This window comes from Mercenaria mercenaria, chromosome 4 (assembly GCF_021730395.1).
Source record: "Mercenaria mercenaria strain notata chromosome 4, MADL_Memer_1, whole genome shotgun sequence".
Lineage (NCBI taxonomy): Eukaryota > Metazoa > Mollusca > Bivalvia > Venerida > Veneridae > Mercenaria > Mercenaria mercenaria.
In genome coordinates, this window is record NC_069364.1 from 90,327,685 (window position 1) to 90,350,292 (window position 22,608).

The 22,608-nt window shown below is 34.4% G+C and overlaps 1 protein-coding gene across 1 annotated transcript in view; it reads left to right on the forward strand.

Annotated features, from left to right (window-relative positions):
- LOC123552410 (metabotropic glutamate receptor 1-like) overlaps positions 1 to 22,398 on the forward strand; it is a 172,619-nt gene extending 150,221 nt beyond the window's left edge. Inside the window, exons 2-8 of the mRNA XM_045342063.2 lie at positions 10,492 to 10,741; positions 11,666 to 11,907; positions 12,234 to 12,471; positions 13,736 to 13,925; positions 16,734 to 16,854; positions 18,586 to 19,477; positions 20,456 to 22,398. Of these exons, the coding sequence (XP_045197998.1) occupies positions 10,492 to 10,741; positions 11,666 to 11,907; positions 12,234 to 12,471; positions 13,736 to 13,925; positions 16,734 to 16,854; positions 18,586 to 19,477; positions 20,456 to 21,842 (3,320 nt within the window). The 3' untranslated portion in view covers positions 21,843 to 22,398. The remainder of the gene's footprint in view (positions 1 to 10,491; positions 10,742 to 11,665; positions 11,908 to 12,233; positions 12,472 to 13,735; positions 13,926 to 16,733; positions 16,855 to 18,585; positions 19,478 to 20,455) is intronic.
- The last annotated feature ends 210 nt before the right edge of the window (positions 22,399 to 22,608 follow it).

Genomic DNA, 22,608 nt, shown 5'->3' on the forward strand with positions numbered 1-22,608 from the left:
CTGCAACAGATAGATAACAGCTACAGTTGTTATATGGTAAATGCTTCTTTCCTAACAAAATGCCATGATTAAAAACTCAAATGGTAACAAACAATAAAGTTAATTCATTAAGTTACACACTTCACTCGCATATGTGTATACGTACTGCACGTTTGGATCAGATTAATAGGGCCGTATGTTTGATTTTTTTGCTAGGCTGATTTGAAAAACGTTACCTCACATAAGTTTTTATAATAGGCGTCTAAGGGAAATAACATTTTCACAAAAAGATTTTTTTCTAGAATGTTGATCTAAATGAAATAAGTCGTACATAAACATGTGCTATAATATGGTGAAATAAAATATACAGGTCCGTGAGCTTGTTGGTAAGATGTTTGCCCATGATTAAAGAGATTCGCACATTACACGTTGATTTCAAGACTGTTTTGGAATATGTAACGGTATCATATTTTATCTAAGAAAGATAGTAACATTGTCGTTTTTTCATAAATTAAATAACAGGTTGCCATTAATTCATAAAACGATTTTCATTTCCGTATACCGACTCCAGGCTCTATTTTACGTTATCCGGATAAATGACGATACACCATTATTTCGGGTTTATTAAACGTGCAGAACTACTTAAGAAAACTAAGTTATAATATTAATAGAAGAAAATACAGCTTGAAAATCGATGCATTCCGTGTATCCTAACATAAACGTGTTATATTGAACATAGTTAAATGTTTTCGATTTTACAATTCTGCTATAGGAGCAGGGATTTTACACATTTCAGCATCCCTTATGAACAGGTTCAATCACAATCAACCCGGGTCTGTAAATATTTTCTTTGCTCGTTCTACGTTTCAAAAAGATCTTGTTATAATTTTTGCAACTTTTTAATCCCATGAACGGAAACGGAACCATTGTTTTTATGTTGAAGATTGTTCTTTATTAGATATTTAATTTAATTCGGAATCCATTAGTTTGCGTACCAATGAATGTTCAAATTAATAGAAATTACAAGAACTATAAATTGTATTCCTCCATTGTGATGACTTTTCTTTACTTACCTGCAAATTTAATTGTTTAAACTAAATGACCATATCTATCAAGCCGAAAAGCAAAAAAGAAAATGTTATCGCGAATGTTCCAGTCTTGAAACATAAAAGTAACGGAGCCCTAATCCTTATATAATCAAGAGAATAAGGTTTTTCCGTTTCTTTCGTGTCTTTTCGAGACGTGTTATGACTGTTGAACAAATTGGTGTTATTGCGAACACAACACTGCATATCTGGCTACATAAAGTAAGGCAAAATGAATGAAGGCACTTTATATCACCAATAGTATCATATATTCTAGAATGAACAGATTTAGTTTGCTATAAAATAAAGAAGATAGAAACTGTGTGTTTATGCAACAAAGTCACTGTTAGTACGTCACAATTATAACTTCATAGCGTGAAATGACATAGTTGCGTGGCAGAAAAAAAAAACCCACTAAAAATAGGCATGTTTGAGTGTGTGTATTATCAGTGATTATGAAGATAATAATTTTTGGTGTTGGGTTAGAATCAATATAATATATCTTAAATTGAATAAACTTTCGCTAGAACATGAGGCAGTTCATATCAGCCTAAATGTCAAAAGATATTCATAATTATCAGATGTAGAAAACTGACTGATGTGTCGTACCAATGTAAAACTGATAAGTAGCGATTATGAACAAAAATTGCCTAAAACCGAAAATCAAACAAATGGGTTACATCTAGAGATAACTTTGTTGAGAGAACTATCAATGGAATAATTTACCTTTCTCAAATTGTTTTCTTATCTCTGCAAATATTTCGAACGTATTTTGGGAGGACACCTTAATAAATAAAGTTTACATTAGGATGAATGTTCTTATCAAACCGATTTATGGCACAAACATGGAAGGAGATTTAAACGATCTTAGCTATTCTCTAGCTCACATCTGTAGTGATCTCGATTATCTTTATATTTGCTTCATTAAGGAATTAGAATAGAATGAGCGTAAATTGTCACTAGATATCACTAACATTGACGATTGCTGTCTTGATATTTGCCGTCCTATTGTTTTATGAGAATTCTATTGTCTGACACCATCGAGGTAATTCTTTATTCACATTGTAATCGATGTAATTACAGTGAACACGAATCATTAATTAAAGGTGATGCGTGGGCACAGAATAAAGCCCAAATTGAAATGGCATATAAGGTCACCTGATAAAGCGGTGGTTAATTTCTGTACTAATCGTCCAGCTACAAATGTCAGTAGAGTAGCTGAACTCTACTGAAGTGGTAGGAAACAAGAAATTTGAAAACGTAACTTAAATTAATTTAACGAAAATTGAAATGTTAAAACTAATTTCCTGTGTGAATCGATCAATATATTTATCAAAAATTTAAAAAAAATTGCCTATGACACACATATCAATAGAACTACAGTCTAACCTGTCTTAAGCAGCCAGCCAAGGGAAGCAGACAATTTGGCCGCTAAAGCCAGGTGATCGCTGACCGAAGGTGCAGCCAGTATATGTATTTTTCAGACTTCTGACCAGTCTATAGCCTTTAGGCCCGTTTCTTTTTGGGTTTTCCATTATTATTTTACCAGGATACAATGACGTGCATTTGCCTTCGCAATACGAATGGTCTTCTTAGAAATCTAAAACTCCGGCGTGTTTTTTTTTACTGCAAAAATTGTTACAGACAATTTTCCAACTTCAAAACAAGTTTGTTTACAACTTTCGCCATTTTGGTAAGGGAAGCTACTCTCGGAGCTTATTGTCTACGCTAAATCTAAGATTGCCGTTACGTTCCGTAAACGATAGAGTGGTTTACATTTTTTTTCAAAACACAATTAATTTCGTATAAATTTAATAGTATTTTGATGACAGAAGTATAAAAAAAAATCACAGATATTATGCTACTAATTAGTTATCGAGTATTATCTTTAACCGAGGTCAAACTGTGAACAACAAAATTGACACGAGGTGACACGCTAATTACCGATAATTACTGGCCATTTGATCATAACAAAAGGGGATTACACCTTTGGTTATCAGTTTTAATTGAGAAGCTCATGTCATTTTGTTGTTCTTGTGGTGAAGTCCCGCGAAACTTAGCAACCACGTGCTTCTCAAAATCGGGAATCTTCGGCGATATTTGCCTAAAAGTAATTGGTTTTGGAAGAAAAATGGCCGCTGAAAGGGGTCAAATACGGCGGTCGGGAGACAATTTTGGTGGCCGCTGGCCGCGGACGGCAGGTGGCCGCTGAATAAAGTGATAAAATAGAGGAAAATCCGTCGGGGGCGTCATAAAATGGCCGCTGAACGGAGGTGACCGCTGACCGGAGGTGACCGTTAGTACAGGTTAGACTGTATAATAACAGCAAAACATGTAACATATGTACTTTGATATGTTTAAGTTCTTTTACTCTTTTAATGAAATGCACTACGCCTGTAAGAATATCTATGTTCATAAAGTATACCCAAATGAAAATATTTAAAAATCTTAGTTTGAATCATATTTTCATATATTTTAATTATTTTAACTTAATATAGGATTAATTTTTCATGAGTATCAACATACAATTACAACGCGAAGCTTTTGAATGACGATGAACAAACCTCGAGGGAAATTTCTTGCAACACAGAATAACAACGGTAAAATTGAATACTTTTGAACATTGCCTTGATTTTCTTTGTCCACCGACCATTTTCATGCATGTCGTCAATAGAATGCACTGTATTTGTCAAACCAGTTGGGATTCCATGTCAGTGCACATTTCAGCAATCAGACAAATGTAATTAAGCCATTAAACGAGACACGATTTTATTTTTTTGTTATTGATTATAATGGCGCTGCTGTTATGAAGATAGATGAAATGTTGTGTGAACAGTACTCTGCGTCAGGTTACAAAAATTACAAGCTGATAAATGTATAAGTAAGCAAAACTGCATATACAATGCCACTAAAAATCTGAAAGGACATGAATGTTACTAGATCTTACATTTAACTTTTGATTGCATCTCTTCATAATATTTAGTTTATGTATTTAAACAGGTTAGTCATATGTAACAAGTGTCGTTTCATTCAATTTCTAAGGATAAAATATTTAACCGGTAGATGGGCATAGTACATCTTAACACGAAGGCACATATTCTAAATAAACGCATTGGATCACCTAGCTGTTTTTCAAGAAGAAAAACAATGATTCATCATATAATTCAGTAAGTCAATAATTATACAAAAGCAATTTTATTTTATTTATTTGTGCACATCTTAAATACTTTTATGACAAAGTAGTTTTGTACTAGTATAGAGCATCCACACAAACTTGAAACATAGTTGTGTGTGTGATTTATTTAGAACTTGATATTAACCATCTACTGGGACAATACAGATAGACATATCCCAGGATAATTCCATAACGTTATGGCTTGTTATAATCTACTCCAAATTGCTTCATTATTTGTCTATCACTTGTATTATTGGAAGATTTACGTTGGTATGTGATTTATTACCGTGATCATTTATCGTTCTTTATGAAGGTTGCTTCGAGCATTTTTGTGGAGATTTTGTTTTGTATTTGGAATATTGTATATAACCATTTAAAGATATCTTATTTCATTGTCTGTAGGACTAAGGTGGTCAGTTATTTGTCGACATATTTGTCTCTCTTCAAGGTCAGATGCAGTTGTATGATGCTACTGCGCAACAAAGAGAAAAGAACATAAACTACAGATGTTTGTAGTTGCAATTTTCGTTCGTTATATGAAAAAAAACAACCAAAAACAAGGACAAGAGTCCAACAGAGTAACAAAAACACATTGAAGGATGCAGTCGGCCATACATCACCCCAAATGAAAATGTATATAAGTATACACAGACCGTGTACACATACAAATATAAAAAAAACAAAGACAAATATCAAACAGGGAATGCCACGTACCAAAATCGCAGCCTCCCCAAAACGAAACCTACAGCACGCAGACGTGCACACCACAAACACACACACACATACACGCGCACACACACAAAGTCAACACACGAGGACAAAACGAACAAACAAAGGAACACAGTGGTGCACCGCCTTGGAACGGTCAGTGGCAAGAACACCACTGGGGAGCTTAAACCGGTTTATGGTGCGCACCCAACCTCACTCCTAAGATTAGTTATTTTACTATATGTTCTGTATAGACACTGGACACTGTTGCATTTTTGCATGCATTCCAAACCCCCAAAAATACGTACACTCAACAGAACTATTCAAGAGAAAAAATGTCAGCCATACTAAACATGGGGTTGACTGACTCTTTTCTCCACCATTTTGAACAAAATTACATGCGTATGAAGAATACTCTCTAGAGGGCCACAAACAGGCAAAACTGGCCCTACCAAAAAGTCATGTTATGCATATTCTGTCAAATTGTACATGTACCTACTATTTCATATCTCCTCTATTCAATTATGCCATTTATTGAAGGCTGATCATGGGCTGCACTGTTCGCTATTCAGCCAGTTAATTTTCAGTGAACACTCCTTCGAATAATAAATGGTATTGCCCAAATTGAATGATGGACCAGTCCATTTTGGAAATTTAGTAGGCTAAGGGTTAAATGTCAAACATGTCCTCAATTTAGTAACGTCTATAAAGTTTCAAACTCATTCATTTGTTTTATTGCTCTCAGTATTTTAGGGATAGTGCGTCATACATCTGTATTATTTAATTCAATATTTTGAGAGTAATATATCATTCTAACGATAAATGAAACATTTAGACATTATATCAAGCTTGGAAGAACCAGCAAAATTCATTGAGCTAGCGAATATTCACACATGGCATTCTACATCTCAAACTCAGTAATTATACATCTATTTTATCTACGTTATTTATCATTTATTTGATATTCTTTTATCTAAGTAAGTGTCAAATTTTGTCGTTTAGTTGAATTGCACAGTTTTTTAACTGATTCTATTTTTTTGCGATTTTTCAACAATTATCTTCCTGTTACAGAGTTTTATACACATGCAAATACTTTAAGGAAAAGAAGTTTTGTTACAACATTACTTAACGTTGGAACTATTGATGCTCTGCTTTCTTTATACTGGAAAAAGGGAATTAAAGTCATTTACATGTATTTAGGTCTCCTGAGAACAGGGTTATCTGGGTGCAAAAAGTCCCTTGCTCGCGGCTGCAATATAGATATCATGTTTTAAACGCCTACAGTCCTACCGTAAATACATTGAAAATAATACGAGGCTAAATAACCACAGCAAGATCCAGAACAATTATAAAACTTCTGCAAAATACAGTGTAGGAAGTCGAATATGGTTCCAAAGCTGTAATTTCTTGTAGACAAAACATGAAGAGCCTAGCGGTGGGAATGGATGAACTTTAGTACGCTATGACGTCAATACGGGGCGGTACGCTGAAATCACGGCGCCAAAATTAGATCTTTGTTTCCGCTTTAGGACAGTTATTAAGTATAGCTGCATGGGATAATTACCTCTGTCTAAAATGTATTGCTCCTGGCGGAGGTACTATCTGATAGAAAGCCGATGCTTAATTAATGCAAAGCGACTGTTTCCTTTACCAGAAGTAACATAAAAACAGTGACCAATAAACCAAGAAGGAAAGATTATGTCTTGGGTGCCTCTGAGCAGTCTTAAATTATGAAAAACTGAAAATGTCTCCCTCTCTTCCAAGAGCAACGATTTAACTGAATGCAAGAGTTATTTTTCACGTTCACAAGAATATGTTTATATCAATTGCAATATGTAATAAAATATGTAGAGAATAGAGATAATCAACTAATAAAAATACTTTACGTGATATTGATGGAAGAAATTAGGGGGAGGGGGTATTCTATTTTTATTAATTATCTAAAACGATGTTCTGTCGCGAATTAATTAATACAAATTACGAAATTGGAATTCAAGGCACTGTCTGGACATTTTTGTTATTATTTTACTTCCAATAACCACTTTACAGGTGATCACATGTATTAGTTTAAGTTTATATATCTGGCATCACTGAAATTCTATAAAATCCGGCGTTTATAATATATCATAAAATGAGCTATTTTGCTATGATCAGTGAAACATGCATTGAATTTTTCTGGTGAAATGCAAGCAAGCATCAGAATCATTATTTTTTGTACTTTTAAATATCTTTTAATTTCTTTTCAATCTATGAGCGCTAAATAACGTTTCAGCAAGGACTATGCTACGAATATTACATGTGGACGTTTGTTTAGATGACGAAAAAGTAGACAAATTTTCACTGCATGCATTTCAGTTGAAAATGAATAAATTGTATTTCAAAACAGGCTTTCGATATTTACAGATAATCTGTAGCGAATTTAATATTCGTTGCTTAAATTGGAACAGCCATTGGACACCATCTAAAACAACACAAGCCTAAAAAGCAACTGCATTTTAATTTTCATACAGATAGTTTGGAGAAAATTAAAGAAGTCAGAACCCTATGACATCGACTATTCCTTTTAGGTCAGAGACCACCAATTCAAAAATGTTAAAGTGTCCTCGGGATCATTGATTTCAACTCATTTAGATTTGAAGATTGAATACTGCTTAAGCCGGTGCTAGGGGGCGTGGGCAGTGTTGATTTTCCATTACTGCTCATGAACAGACTCAATAAAACCGAGTCTGCAATTTTCACTGTTTGCATTTTTCTCGGTGCTTCCGATGGATTTACTTTCCAGATTTTATTTACTTCACAACAGCGGGTGTAAAGTGCTGTGTGGCGGCCGTAAAAAGTCGCCCCGACTTCATCTCAGTGTTGTTGTATTTTCTGGTCCTTCGGGATCATTGATTTCAACTCATTTTGATTTGAAGATTGAATACTGCTTAAGCCGGTGCTAGGGGGCGTGGGCAGTGTTGCATTTTCCATTACTGCTCATGAACAGACTCAATAAAACCGAGTCTGCAATTTTCACTGTTTGCCTTGTTCTCGGTGCTTCCGATGGATCTACTTTCCAGATTTTATTTACTGGGAATGAGGTAAGTGTATACCTGGAAATAAGATAGCGTCTGTGCGTTCTGACTGGTCAGTCATATAAAGAAACCCAAGAAGTGATTTTTTTTTACAGTATCTCATTATACATTTTGACAAAACTTGCTACATTTTATGTGTATTGAAAAAAAGTTTCATCAAACGAATTTCTCCCGCCATGACAACGATGTAAATAGGGGTAATCTCATTCACATGAAAATTACTGAAATAAAGTATCACTATTCATATGTTTTAGTCCGATATTTTGGTGGAACTAAGACTGTTCTTGAAAACAAAAATGTGATTGGATATACATGTTTCGATTTTTGGAAGGCCTTACACGCCATAATGTTATAATGGAAGTCTATGGCAAAACACTATAACCAATATTTTTGTCAAACTCAATTTCAATAGCCTTATTCCTTAGATAATTAACATAGCACGACTGAAATTGGTACCCCGTTTTAATGACATTTTGAATGTCTCCATAATGTTTATATAGTTTTACAAAGATTGAAATGAAAATGACAAATATGAGAAATAGCTTTTCTAAAATTCATAAAAATAAATGAGAACAAGTCTTAAACTAACGAACAAAAATACTACCTGAAATTTGAAGAATGTGACGTAAATCTAAAGGAAGGCGCGTCTAAAATAGAATCAATGCAATGGAAGTTATTTAACTACAGCAAAGCAACTTGTCACTCCTTATTTGCAATGCATCAATTACTTTTACCAGTAAAAGCGTTTCCTGGGGCGAAGGGAACAATATATGATTTGTTTAGATATTACTTAAATTGTAGTAGTTTCTCGAGCTGGAAATACTTAAGCAGAATTGTTCATTTCGGGCGGCATTTAAACTTTGGCAAATATACGCAGGTATAATGGACGGTCACGTAGTACAAATGCGAACCGCTGCTTGGTTGAGAAAAATAGGTATAGAATAACAAGATTTTAGGTTTACGATATCAAAATTACAATTATAACGAATTAGATATATGATTAAGCAATGTTTAATATGCCATGCACAGTCGGTTGAAACATTCTATATATTCAAATAATCTGTGTGGAATAACATTTTGAGGTAGTTTACAATAATTCCAGCCATTGATATTCTTTGCATGCAGTTAATGCTTGACTGCATTTAGATACTTATACAATGTCTTGCTTTAAAATAGAACCATTCCTTAATGGAGAATACATCTATACTCAAGTCAATTGTTCTTTCCCACAATACACAATACTGTCGTCCAAAGTACTAAAATATTTCCAAACTGAAATATATCGTTGTGGTATGTTTGTTACTATGCTCCTAACTGAATCGGAGTTTCCCACCAAATCTATTCAGATACCTTGATGCAAAGAGACATAGTTTTCCATTAAGTATTAACAAAGGATGTTTGTTCGGCTAAGAAAATAAACGTCTTTAGCTCTTGTGAACATACCAAACTCATTTAGACCACCTTTCACCTACTGAAAGTCGTAATTGTAGATGATAAACGACTTCTAATATTTTCTCCTTGCTCAAACGTTATGGGTCCTCTGGGAAAATATCGTCAGCTAATGATAGATTCACATATTGCTCTTTGTTGATAAGCGACACGTTGGTAATAATTGATAATTCATATATGATAACTTATCAGTTGCATACACAATATGAAAAAAACGACGTAACAACATAACACAAGGAAATTGTAAATTTAGTTATCACACAGGGTAAGCGAAATCGAGCAGTTAAAGTAAACAAACGGACTATGACCACTGATTTATTTCGAACCACTTCGAAAATAGTGTCCGTTTATTACACGCTTATATATCTGGTTTCATTGAAATGTGTGCTACAAAGCGATGTTTTGTTTGTTTTACGCATGCAAGAGGGTTCAATCTTACATTTAAATCGAAAATAGCACTTGAGTGAGCATGAAGCATTGACATAAACTTTTCTTTCTATTTTGTTCTCTCTTTATTGCAACAAAATATATTCGAAGTATTGGGCCAATACTAAATATTTTCATATTTCATGAGATACATGTACTTTATTTTAATTTTTGGTATTCATTTTTCGTTCCTTTCATACTTTATTTTCATTTTTGGTATTTATTTTTCGTTCCTTTCGTATGAAAGGACGACAGCATCAGACATCACATACATCAAAGCGTCTTCAAAATAGCTGTGTCATCTTAATTACCTCTGGCGAGTAAATCCCAGGTTGATGAATCTAAACAATATATGCCGATCCGTCAATTTCCTTTTTTGTTTTCATAGTCCTGTCTCCCTCCGGCAAAAGACATAGAACACTGTAAATACCACATACGCATCTCCATTTTAAACTAATAGATATCCTGAATGTTCTCGGATTGAACTTGTCTTTGACGAGACTTGTCACATTTTGCCTACTGTATTTGCAAGGCAAAACAGAAAGTTAAATTGGAAAAATTAAATAGCTACATGTCCAGTTTTATTATCTTTCAGGTAACTATGGTGAGAAGGGTTTAGAAGAGTTTCGAAACTTGGCAAAGACTAAAAACGTTTGCATAGCCAACGCTGAGGCTGCCCCAAGTGTGGACAATGATCTGGCCTTCAATAAAATCATAGAGACGCTGTTGAAGACGGCACGTGCGCGTGTAATCGTCTGCTTCTGTGAAGGAATGACGGCAAGACGGCTCATGATGGCAATGAAACGTATACCAAAAGCACGCGAACACTTCCAGATCCTTGCCAGGTAAACATGTATTGCATATCGTATGTTCTATCAGTCCATGACATTGTACCTATCTGACGCCCCGTTGAAACGTATTTAGAACTTATTGCTAATTGATATTGTACCCTTGCTAATGTTTTACTTTGTAATTTATATATGCCTCTAAGTTCTATTGTAATAATTGTGCGTAACGGTATAATTTTAGCAAAAGATTTTGCCAACCTGAAGACAAAACCACATACATTGTCTTCCATATCTACATTTTTGTGATTAAAAATAACATTTTGCAAAACAAAGATGAAGCTGCTTTCAATTATTAAAATGTATCAAATATAAATGTATGGTTTTGGATTATAAGTGTAAAAAGGCAATAGCTGATGTACTGTTATGACATGTTGGTATTAGAATATACAAAAAATGTAAATGCGTGTGTTACTTCACTCATACGACACTATCGTAGAAACGTTAAACAGTCTTTGTATATCAGAAATATATGAATTTTAGTAAACATCAAAATGCGTTACTCAAATCCTAATGTCACATTATAATCAAACAGTAAAAAAAATATTAACTCAAACATATTACAAACTGCTCTCTTTGTATAATGCTTTCGAGCGAGAAAACGATCTGGCTAGTATGGCTGTACCTTTCCGACCATGTTTGAAACAAAACTTGGCGGAACACCTGAGGTACCGAAAATCTCCATATGAACTAAAGTACGTCGGAGTTACTCAACAGAAACACAAACACTGAACAGTCAAACATTTGATTATCATGAATTGTTGTGTCCTCACCCTGATTACTGACCTGTTAACCGTAGATTAGTCTTCCATGCTTTGGACTTCAACTTGTTTATCATTTGCTCTATTCTGTTAATGTAAAAAATTAGAAAAATACACAAGTCGAATAAGACTTCTTTAAAACACTTTGATATATGTCTGACAGTGACGGTTGGGCGGACAGACCTGATGTTGTGTCTGGCATTGAAGATATCGCAGTTGGCGCCATAACGGTGAAACTTATGTCAAGTCCTATACCATCATTCGATACATACTTTCGGTCTCTAAAGCCGGAAAACAACAGTCGCAATCCCTGGTTCCGGGAGTACTGGCAGTGGAAGTTTAAATGTTACCTGCCCTGGTTACCGGCCGAGGAGCAGGACAAGAAACAGGATCGCCCATGCACTGGTAACAATATTAATTAATGAACGATGTAACTACAGTCATGTTTTAAGTAGTTTATCAAAATGAAATGTGGTACAGAGCACAACAAAAGTTTCACGAACGAATAAAGCACCGGGTATGTATTGTTAAGTTGTCAAGTATAATTTAGGAAAGCTGTATAATGAACGATGAAGAATATGAACGTTTTATACACAATGTCTCAGAGCTTTCATTATCAGTAACACTTCTTACATTTGAATCATACATGCATGTATTAGATTTGTCTGCTGTTAAATGTACAATATTATGTATCAGTTGATGACATTATCATTCCAAACTGCTTGTCACAGGAAAAGAAATCATAAAAGACGTTGTTCAGGATGCTAAACTGGGATTTGTCGTCAAAGCCATATACGCCCTTGCACATGCACTCCACAATATGCAGCAGGATCTCTGTGAGGATTCTGGGATATGCGACAATATGGCCGTGTTGGATGGCGGGCTATTCCTAGAGTACCTTTTGAATGTTTCTTTCTCGTACGAAGGAGAGTCGGTTTTCTTCGATGAATTTGGTGACCCTCCACCTAGGTAGTTACCGATTTCTTGAATTATACACTTACTTTAAAGACAACATGTAAACAAATACAACAAGACTGTTCAAGCACTATTTCCATTTCCTATTTAATATTTGCAGTGTCTGCTAAACTGTGAAAAGAGACTTATAGCACGTAAGGAGCATTGTTTGACCCCGCAACCATAGTGTTTGTATACATATTTGAAACCACTGAACTTATAAACATCCCACTTCGAACTTCGATTCACTTACCCATCACCGCTGTGGATTCGAAAACTCGTTTGGGCCATGTAAGGAGGCAATCTAGCAGCTTCGCGGAAGGTTAATGATTCAACCCAAGTGGCCTCCCTTGTCCAAAATAATACTCAGATGGGCCAATGGGATCGTCCTCTGCCATAAAAATCTAGAAACTTGCCATATGACCTTTAACTGCGTAGGCGTAACGTTAAGCCCAGCACAACAAACAAAAGAAATATCACAAACCGGCATTTAGAAAAGTAATAAATAATGTTCAGAATCCATTGCGGAAGGTTATTATGTCATTTAGTTTGTACAAAATGTATGCAGACCAGTATATATATAAGTGCTTATTATTAGAGGCCAATTCTAAATTGGAGACGTCATTTACTAGCTTTTTATTACCCTTATGATATTCCATTTTTTCCTAATTTTATAATAAGATGAATACAGTCATATGACTGGCTTCAAAACTCTACTTTTGTATTTAGATATACATAATATAAAGACTTGCATCTGAATCGTACGATTACATGTAATTATTGCTTGAAAAATCTTAATAAATAAAAAACAAGCTCCTAAAACTTTTATATCTGTACCGCTTGAACTGCAGAAGATATGTAATATCGGATCCCAAGATTCCATATGTGACTGATAATATGTGTAATATAAAAAGGACGTCTAGACAGGACACGATCTTTCTTTTTATTGGGTTTAACGTCGCATCTACACAATTATAGGTCGCATAGCGACTTTCCAGCTTTGGTGATGGAGGAAGACTCCAGGCTCCTCTGTGCATTATTTCATCACGGGCAGGTACCTTGGTAGAATCAACGACCATCCGTTAACCATGTGGATGACTTCCTCACGTGAAGAATTCAACGCCTCGCGTAAGGCTCGGACCCACATCGGTGAGGAGCAAGTTATTCCAAGTCAGCGACTTTAACCACTAGGCCACTGAGGCTCCTACACTATCTTGTAGATACCTTGATTGGTAGACTCAATATTTAATGAAGAAATAATGCTGTTTCTCATTGCTAGGTATTATATCGTCAATTACCAAAAGCACATGACCTGGAATGTAAATGAGAGTTATAAATACGAAATGATTGGTTCCTGGAATAGTGGGGTTCTCACAATGGACGATAACAGAGTCTACTGGCCTCAACACAACCATGGGCATGCCACAAAGTCCATTTGCAGTGACGAGTGTCCCAAAGGGCATATCAAGGTACTATGTCCCAACGATATTTATGTTTACAAACATGACTATAAACAGATTAGAATTCAACATTTTAAACATGTTAAAATCTAAATATTTCTAGATTTAGTATCAATTACAAATTAGCTCAGAGGTAAAGCATACTGTCCATGTTAAACAAATCTTTTGCCGTGAGTGCTCGAATCTTTTTTTTTTTTGCATAGAAAACTTAGATTCCTGCATGTGCTCTGTGACAACACGACAGGGAAATATCTAAAGCCGACATGGCAGATGAGAAAAGTTTAGCATTATATCAAAAATAATATTAATTAAATGCATGCACTTAAGCCAATAAAGAACATATTATTATGTTATATAAAGACATATATGCAAATACAAACCGTCAAAAAAAGAAACGAAAATATGGGAACAAAAATGAAAACGAATAGGGAAAACAGAAAAAAACTGTGAAAAAGGTCCTCTTGATTCGAACTCTCAAAACGATTTGCTTATATCCATTTGTTATCTGCATTTTGCCCGACTGAGCTATGTTGCAGTATACTAACTGGATGAACCAAATACTAATATTTACTAAGTCTTGTCAAGTAATTGTGCAAGCATTATGAATTGTTATTTTATCAGTTATCATAAAATGGCCTCGTCCGCGCGTTTCGGCGGGAATCACGTTATCATTACTAGTACTTCCTATAATGACTTAAGGTTTAGGAGTATATCACCAAAACACAGAAATATTTTATGAACGAATAACATCGTTACCAATATTTTACTTAACCATTACATGTTCTGCCGTACTGTCCCGTACTGAAAATATTCTGAAAAAGTTGTCCCCCTTTGAAAATGAATGCCATTTGTAAAGAAATAAAAATATGCAATTGCTGAAAACTGTGTTCCACTTAATTATGTGAGATTTCAACACTCGCATGCGATTGCAAATGAATAAAAACTAACATGTGTAACAGTTCTTTGAAAATGGTGAGTTTTTGAAGGCGTTTGACTGCCCGGAAGTGGGTCCCATTTAGGCAGTCTTTTTTTCGGAATTCAATGTTTATATTAGTATACTGACACTTGTTTTGTTGTTTTTGTAATGATAGCGTGTATATTACTTATATTACTCTACAAAACAAGTGTCAGTATACTGATATAAGCAGTGAATTCCGAAAAAAGAACTGTTTAAACAGGCCCCACTTCCAGACAGTCAAGCGCTTTTAAAAACTCACCATTTTCAAGGAACTGTTACACATGTTTGTTTTGATGCATTTGTAATAGCGTGCGGGTGTTGAAATTTCACATAACTAGGTGGAACACAGTTTTCAGCGATTGTTTATTTTTATTTCTTTACAAATGGCATTCATTTTCAAAGGGGGGCAACTCTTCAGAATATTTTCAATACGGGACAGTACGGCAGAACATGTAATGGTCAGGTAAAATACTGGTAACGATGTTATTCGTTTATAAAATATTTCTGTGTTTTGGTGATATACTCCTAAACCTTAAAGAAAGTATTGATGAACTTTTCTCCCTGTATATTTTGTTGAACTATACAGAAATCAAACCTGTGTCTCGGGAACATGGGGAAATGATACTTTTATACATAAATTTGGAGATAATACTAAAAGTGCTTAGAATCATCCTTCCAAATTTAGGTCTGAAAATCTATATTTAATATTGAAGGAAATATATTCTGCATATCTGAATTTTTGGTGTGTGCTTTTTGTTAGTGTAGAAGTGTATTCGGGACACCTTTAAATACCTTTAAATACTGCATATATATAACGTATCAGTACGAAATGACTGACATCATATTTTGTATTGATACAAGCAGACATCCGACTACGTATTTAGCAATTGTCTATACTACCATACTCAGTAACTACATAGTCCAGTTTTGGATAAAAGCAACAACACAAACAAACAAAAAAATGTGGAGATATATAATAAAAAAAGTCTCATACGTTTTGCTATACCTGTCTACACTAGACGTACGTCTTGTTTGATCCAGTCCTTACATACAGTATACATGCGAACCGAACACAACATACAAGATCGAGCTTTTTAATATCAACCATATTATGCTTCACATATTTCAGAAGATATATGGGATCGTTTCGTAATTTCAAAATAACCTGAGATTATATAATATATCAGAAATTGCCTGGAAAAATTATACATAAATGAATATTATATATTTCAGAAAATACCGGGGAACATTTAATTTTTCGGACAGTTCTTCAGAACGTTTCTTTTTTTCAGAAAGCGCAACAGAACAATTTGTTTATACGAAACCTAATTTGGACATTTGACATTAATTTGCATAAAGTGTCTGAGAACTTTTAGAATGTACTTGGGAGTTTTATATTTAGAAAGTACATTGCACATTTGTATTTCAGAAGGTACTTGAGAACATTTAATACCTCCTTCAGATTGATTGGAAACATGTAATATTTTAGAAAGTACATGCATATTGTAGAAAGTTCGTAGAACATTAAATGTCTTAGAACGTGCATGGGAACATTTTATATTTTAGGAAGTACAGAAAAAAAACATTTTATATTTCAGACAATGTATGGGAATATCTTATAGTTTAAAAAGTGCTTTGGATCACTTTTTAATTTTTTAAAGGTACATAGAATATTACATATTTTAGAAAGTACATGTGGGACATTCATTTCTTAGAAAGTAAATATGATATCTTATTTTGCAGACAGGGTATGGAGACATTTTATTATTTAGACAGTAAATAAATCATTTTACTTTTCAGACAGTGTATGGGAACATCTAATATTTTAGAAAGTACATATATATTTTTTTGTATTTTAGAAAGTGCATGACATCGCTTGTTGCTGGGTATGCACACCTTGCCAGGATAACGAGATTATAATTGACAGTGAAACATGCCTTCCTTGCAGTCTCGGCTGGTGGCCAAATCCAAATCTTACAGGTATTTTAATACTTTAATATCTTCTTTATAACATTCAACTCGTAAATGTAACTTTTTTTCATACAGAAGAATAACTGAGATTTAACATTTGTATGCTTTCTCCACACAGTTTAGCACAAGCTTACTGTAATCTAACATATGATAAAGGCTATATTTAGGCAACCTAAAATCACTGTTTTGTATAGGACAATAGGTTTAATATATCTAGATAACGTACGAAGGAATGCATTTTAAACAACATTCGTTTAATGCCATTTTCATACTTCAACTTTGTTGAAGATACTATTTTTGATGATTTTTAAATGAAATTTTCATTTTATAAAAAAAAAGGTTAAACACCGATTTTGCTATTTAACGACAATGATATGAATTGTTATCCTAAAACTTTAACTAGCGGATAAGCTATCCTATGATTGTCTCTGGGCGTAATATATTAAAGTAAATACACAATGATATAAAATATTCAGATCATTAGCTTTTTTGTTTAGTGCCATTTTTGCCTGGAATTTGAGATGCATATTGACAAAAAGATTTACAGACATATCCATCGAACAGTTGAGCAGTTGTTTAAGTTTTAAACATTTGAAGCATTATCTATTAGCATTATTGGTGTTTTCCATCATTTGGATTTTCTATATTTTTATTATTGATGAAAGTTAAACAATATTTGTTGCAGTTCAATATACCGTATCGTATTGAAATATTTATCATTGTTTAATTTCAATTAACTATATTGTGATAATAGAAAATAATGTAGCATTATCTGTTGGATTTTAAATATACCGGATTGTAATTGTAGCAGAATATTTCACATTATCTATTGAAAAGCTAGATGTTATCTTGTTAATGTTAAACAATAGTTGACTGAGTTGACTGTTGCTCTGATTGATACGATGCTCAGGAAGAAGGTAATATTGAAAGAGGCTTAACAATCAAACCTTGTTTTCTGACTAGCGAACAACAGAAACATTTTTCAGACCAAATACTAGTAGTTTGAACATATATTTTGCAACAACAGTCAGATGTTAAAACCTTCCAGCCTAGTGTTTTAGTGATACCCTGTTTGCCTATACATGTATTAAGTGTGTACTGTTTTGAAATTAATGCATATTATTGTACATACTGTAATACTCAAACAAATATTTTATATAAACAATTTAAAGGATTTTTTTCTTCATATTTTAAAATTGGAATTATATCTTTAATTAAAGCTGTTCTTTACAGTATAAAGTTTAAATATAGAACATGTCGGTCAAATGTTAATTCCTACTATTTAATCTAAAACATATAAATGATATGTTGAAACAAAATCAACCTTTTGCTGATGAGCCCCGTTCAATATTGCTGTCAGTCTTCAGAATATTACATGTACAATGGCTCAAGAGTCAGTAATTGTATAATTGGAAATAGATTGGAGCACCGTGCTCAAAAAAAACATTTTTCTGTCTCAGATGAGTTTGAGTTGGAACTTTTAATATCAAGTTTACTAAAACTCCAAGGATAAATTCCAGGTGACACTTACTATCAATACTTAACAGCTACTTGAAAATAAGTATTAACTTAAAATTAAGTTTAAACATGCTATTTTAGATATAAATGACAAATAAAGTTTCATTATAAAACTAACTCAGCTGAGACTGAAAATGTTTCGTGAACATTGAGCCTGATGTGTTAATATTGCCGAATTTTAATGCAGTCTATTAAAATCCGACTGTACTGTTGTTATTGCAGAATGTGTAACGATACCTATTGAGTATATCACCTGGTGGAACACCGAAGCGATGGTGGCACTTATTACAGCTTGTTTCGGGATGTTTGTAACCCTTTGGGTTGGACTAGTTTTCATACGCCACAATAACACCCCTGTGGTCAAGGCCTCTACTCGAGAGCTCATGTATATCATTCTCATTGGCGTTATGATGGCATTTTGTAGCAACTTTGTTCTTGTCGCGAGACCAACTCTCGTAACGTGTTACTTCACGAGAATTCTCCCAGGAATGTCTTTCTCTCTTATTTATGGTTCTCTAGTGACAAAAACAAACAGAATTGCTAGAATACTGGAAGGTACGAAGAAAATCATAACTAAGAAACCACGATTTATGAGTGCGTCTGCGCAGGTCATTATCACCTGCATAATTATCGGAGTAGAATGCGCGATTATTACAATAATGCTGGTAATTGAGCCAGCCGACTCGAAATTTGATTATCCCGAACCGAAGCGAGTGAAGCTTATTTGCAACACAACTACTATGGGGATTATAGTTCCGCTTGGTTTTGACTTAGTGTTAATTGCTATGTGCACGCTTTATGCTATCAAAACCAGAAACTTGCCGGAAAACTTTAACGAAGCGAAATTCATTGGTTTTTCAATGTACACCACGTGTGTGATTTGGCTCGGCTTTATGGCTATTTACTTTGGCAGTGAACGTAAAGTAATCACAATGTCAGTGTCAGTTTCCCTTAGCGCATATGTCGCGCTCGTGCTTCTCTTCTTTCCAAAGGTTTACATTATAATATGGGCACCAGAGAAGAATACTCGCAGCGCCTTTACCACTTCAAAAGACGTGCGTTGCCATATTGGATCTATTTCATGTGCCTCTGGGGAAAGCATAGACTTAATAAGGTGAATAAAGAAAATTGTGTCCTGTATTGTAATTAGATTAACGGAACGAATCTTCCAAATAATTTCCCTGGTGTAACATTATGTTACATTTAAGGAATTTAAAGAATGACCTACTCTTAAGAACAAAATATAGAATAGGTGAAGAGTTCTAATAAAATTATGCTTATATTTTATCGATGAAAATATTCAGTAAAAATGAAGTACAAATTCAAGTCCAAAGAAAGTTAAACTACAGTTATAACCGCGCAGTTTATATTTTGACATTTGCAATATTTTAACTGCTCGATTAGACAGTTGCATCTTCAATCAGTCCAGTATATTTATGCCTATATATACCAAGAATTACAAATGCATCCAAGAAACTTCATGGCTTCGTGACTAAGGAAGCTGATTTTCAAATCACTCTCCCCTCACAGTTGATGGTTTGAAACTTAATCTTTGTAGAATTCTTTAATGTGAGGAAGCTTTCCAGCGGAAGGTCAGTGGTTCTACCCAGCATCATACCTATTTCGTATATAATTTAAGGGGCACTATGTGTCTACCATCATAATAGCTAAAAGGTCGAAATATAACTTAAATCATTTCGGAATGATATGCTTAAACTAACGAAAAAGCAAATGTATCTAAATATTTCGTGTTTTATTAACCAGTATTATGATTTTGAACAATACCGAAAGGTTTAAAATTGACTGTTTAAGATATCCGTAATATATAAGTACAAATGTATTTGCCAGAGAAATAAGATAGGGTTATATCAAATGTATTTTACTGTTCGAGAATGTATGGAAATGTAAAGGAGGCATTTTAAATATAGGTGATATAATGTGATAATAATTGATAAAGAAGAAATTCGACTTTATATCTTTAGCAAAATAAACATGTTTTAACGCCTTTTACCGGTAATTCACAAACTGCCCTGTCATGCTTTTCTTTGTCAGTATTTCATATTCTGCTGACTTCGTAATAATTTGTCTTCAGGGATGTGAAACAGATCGATGGCTTGAAGGTTCCAGCTGGAAGAAGACGGGCAAGCTTCTTTCAAAGATTGCGATACGGAGGTACCGGACACCATAAACGTCATCAAAACGCGTCAACGTCTAGATTAAAAAGAGATGCTACGGGGAAAATAAGACGCGAAAACTCATTCCACGTTTCAGCGACAGCCGGAAATTCCTCCTCGAAAGGAGGTTCGTTTTCATGGGCTAAAATGTCGGCGGCTGGGACTTCAGAAGAAGACAGATTGAGTACCATAAGCAGTAAAGACGGTTCCGAAGAGGTTAAAAGAAAACATTCTCTGTATCGACGCGATTTTGGATGTCAAACGGAACCGGAACTTATGGAGAGTATTCTTAACATGCCGTATTTACGAAGACGTTGTAGCCAGCGCATACAGCGCACAAGAGCTATTGACGAAGATTACGCTTCCGTAAAATTCAGTCCGAATAACAGCATGAAAGTTCGCTACCACAGAACACCCACTGACCCAGTCAAACCCGGAAAAGGCCCCGCTATCCAGCAGTCTAAAACAACAAATCGTGGTGATTGCCGGACATTTTTGTTTCCGGGTTATTCTGACAGCCCTTTGTCAACATCGGACGACATCGAAAACGAAGAAGATTTCGAATATTATGATAGTATATCAGATTTACTTAAAGCTCATAAAATTACCCCAGTTTATATCGATAAGAAAACACCAGTTTGTGTCAATGATAAATCAATGTCAACATATTTAAATCCACTAGGTAATCGTGATATAAATGACTCTTCAATTGAGGAAGACTCTGAAAAGCCATTACTAAATGGAGATAAGAAATCTCCAGAATCTGAGGACCAAGACGGCGGAGTTCATTTGGTTGTGGAGAATAATATAGACGGAACAAACACATCAGTTTTAAAAGAGTCCCCATCATCTAATTCGCCTTTTCATGTTGTCACAATTGAACATAATCAAACTAATCACACAGGTAATGTTCCAGAAACTATAGACATTCCAACTCAAAAATGTAACCAAAGAAATTCAATTTGTAATGAATCACCAAAAGATATTCCCATGAACAGTATTAACGCTAAGCGCCGCTCGTCTTCGCCCATATTTTCACGAATTTCTTGCCATTCTTTGAATATATCGGACAGTAACGATCAAAACCGAAGAAGACCGAGTGCCTTGAGTCAAGGGAGCAACATTTCGGCGCGTGATAATGCTGTTCAGTCGTTTCCCGGCTGCAAAAGTGCTGACGATATGGCAACGACTGATTTTGCGAAACCAGTAGAAACCAAAGACAAGAGCATGGTCGAATTTCAAACATTCCTACGAGAGCGAGGTGTTGAACTTGATATGAACTACGTCGAAAGTAGTGAAGTTTGATGAAAGTAGCCGTAACTGAAATTATTTTCAATGAAGTGACACACAAGCAAACCAAGTAGTGTTCTGTAAGAATGGTTAAAACATTCAAATCTAGATGGTTCCGGGAACAGTTCCAGATTGTGAATTTATCACAATTATAACAGGTTGTGTCTGAAGGACAGGTTGCGAGGTGGGAGGAGCTCGACGAGACAATTAAAAACAAAGGTCGCATGTGTTTTTGTATTATTATGTTGTCAAATAGTTTTAGAGGAAAGGTCCGGAAGTTCGAAAGTAACAACATTTGTAGCAAAACTATTACTTTTGTACATACAGTTCATTTAAGAGTGAACATTTGTAAAAAATTAAATAATTAAGCATTAATTGATATAACACGTATTGTAGAACAAGGCACATTCCCCTAATATCCTAGTTCAGTGATGTTGTCAGGTGGCATAGATCAACTATGTTGTAAAGTGATTTCTTAGTTTATTCGTAAACGTTCATTTTCAGACATCAGTCAACCCTACGGACTATAAAATGACATTTTCATTTAGATCATTAAAACTTTGTTTCATAACATTGTGTTGTTTTATTTCCCTATGTGTATGCGTTATTCAACAGAAATATTCAGTTATACATTATAATATAAACATTTAAAAAATAAAAACCAATGTAGTAATACAACAAAGTAATTCTAGATTATTGAAAGAGAGACTTGCACCCAAGAAAATTAGCATGTATGTATATCATTCTGTACACGAATCCGTGGTATTGCATTACTCCTGAT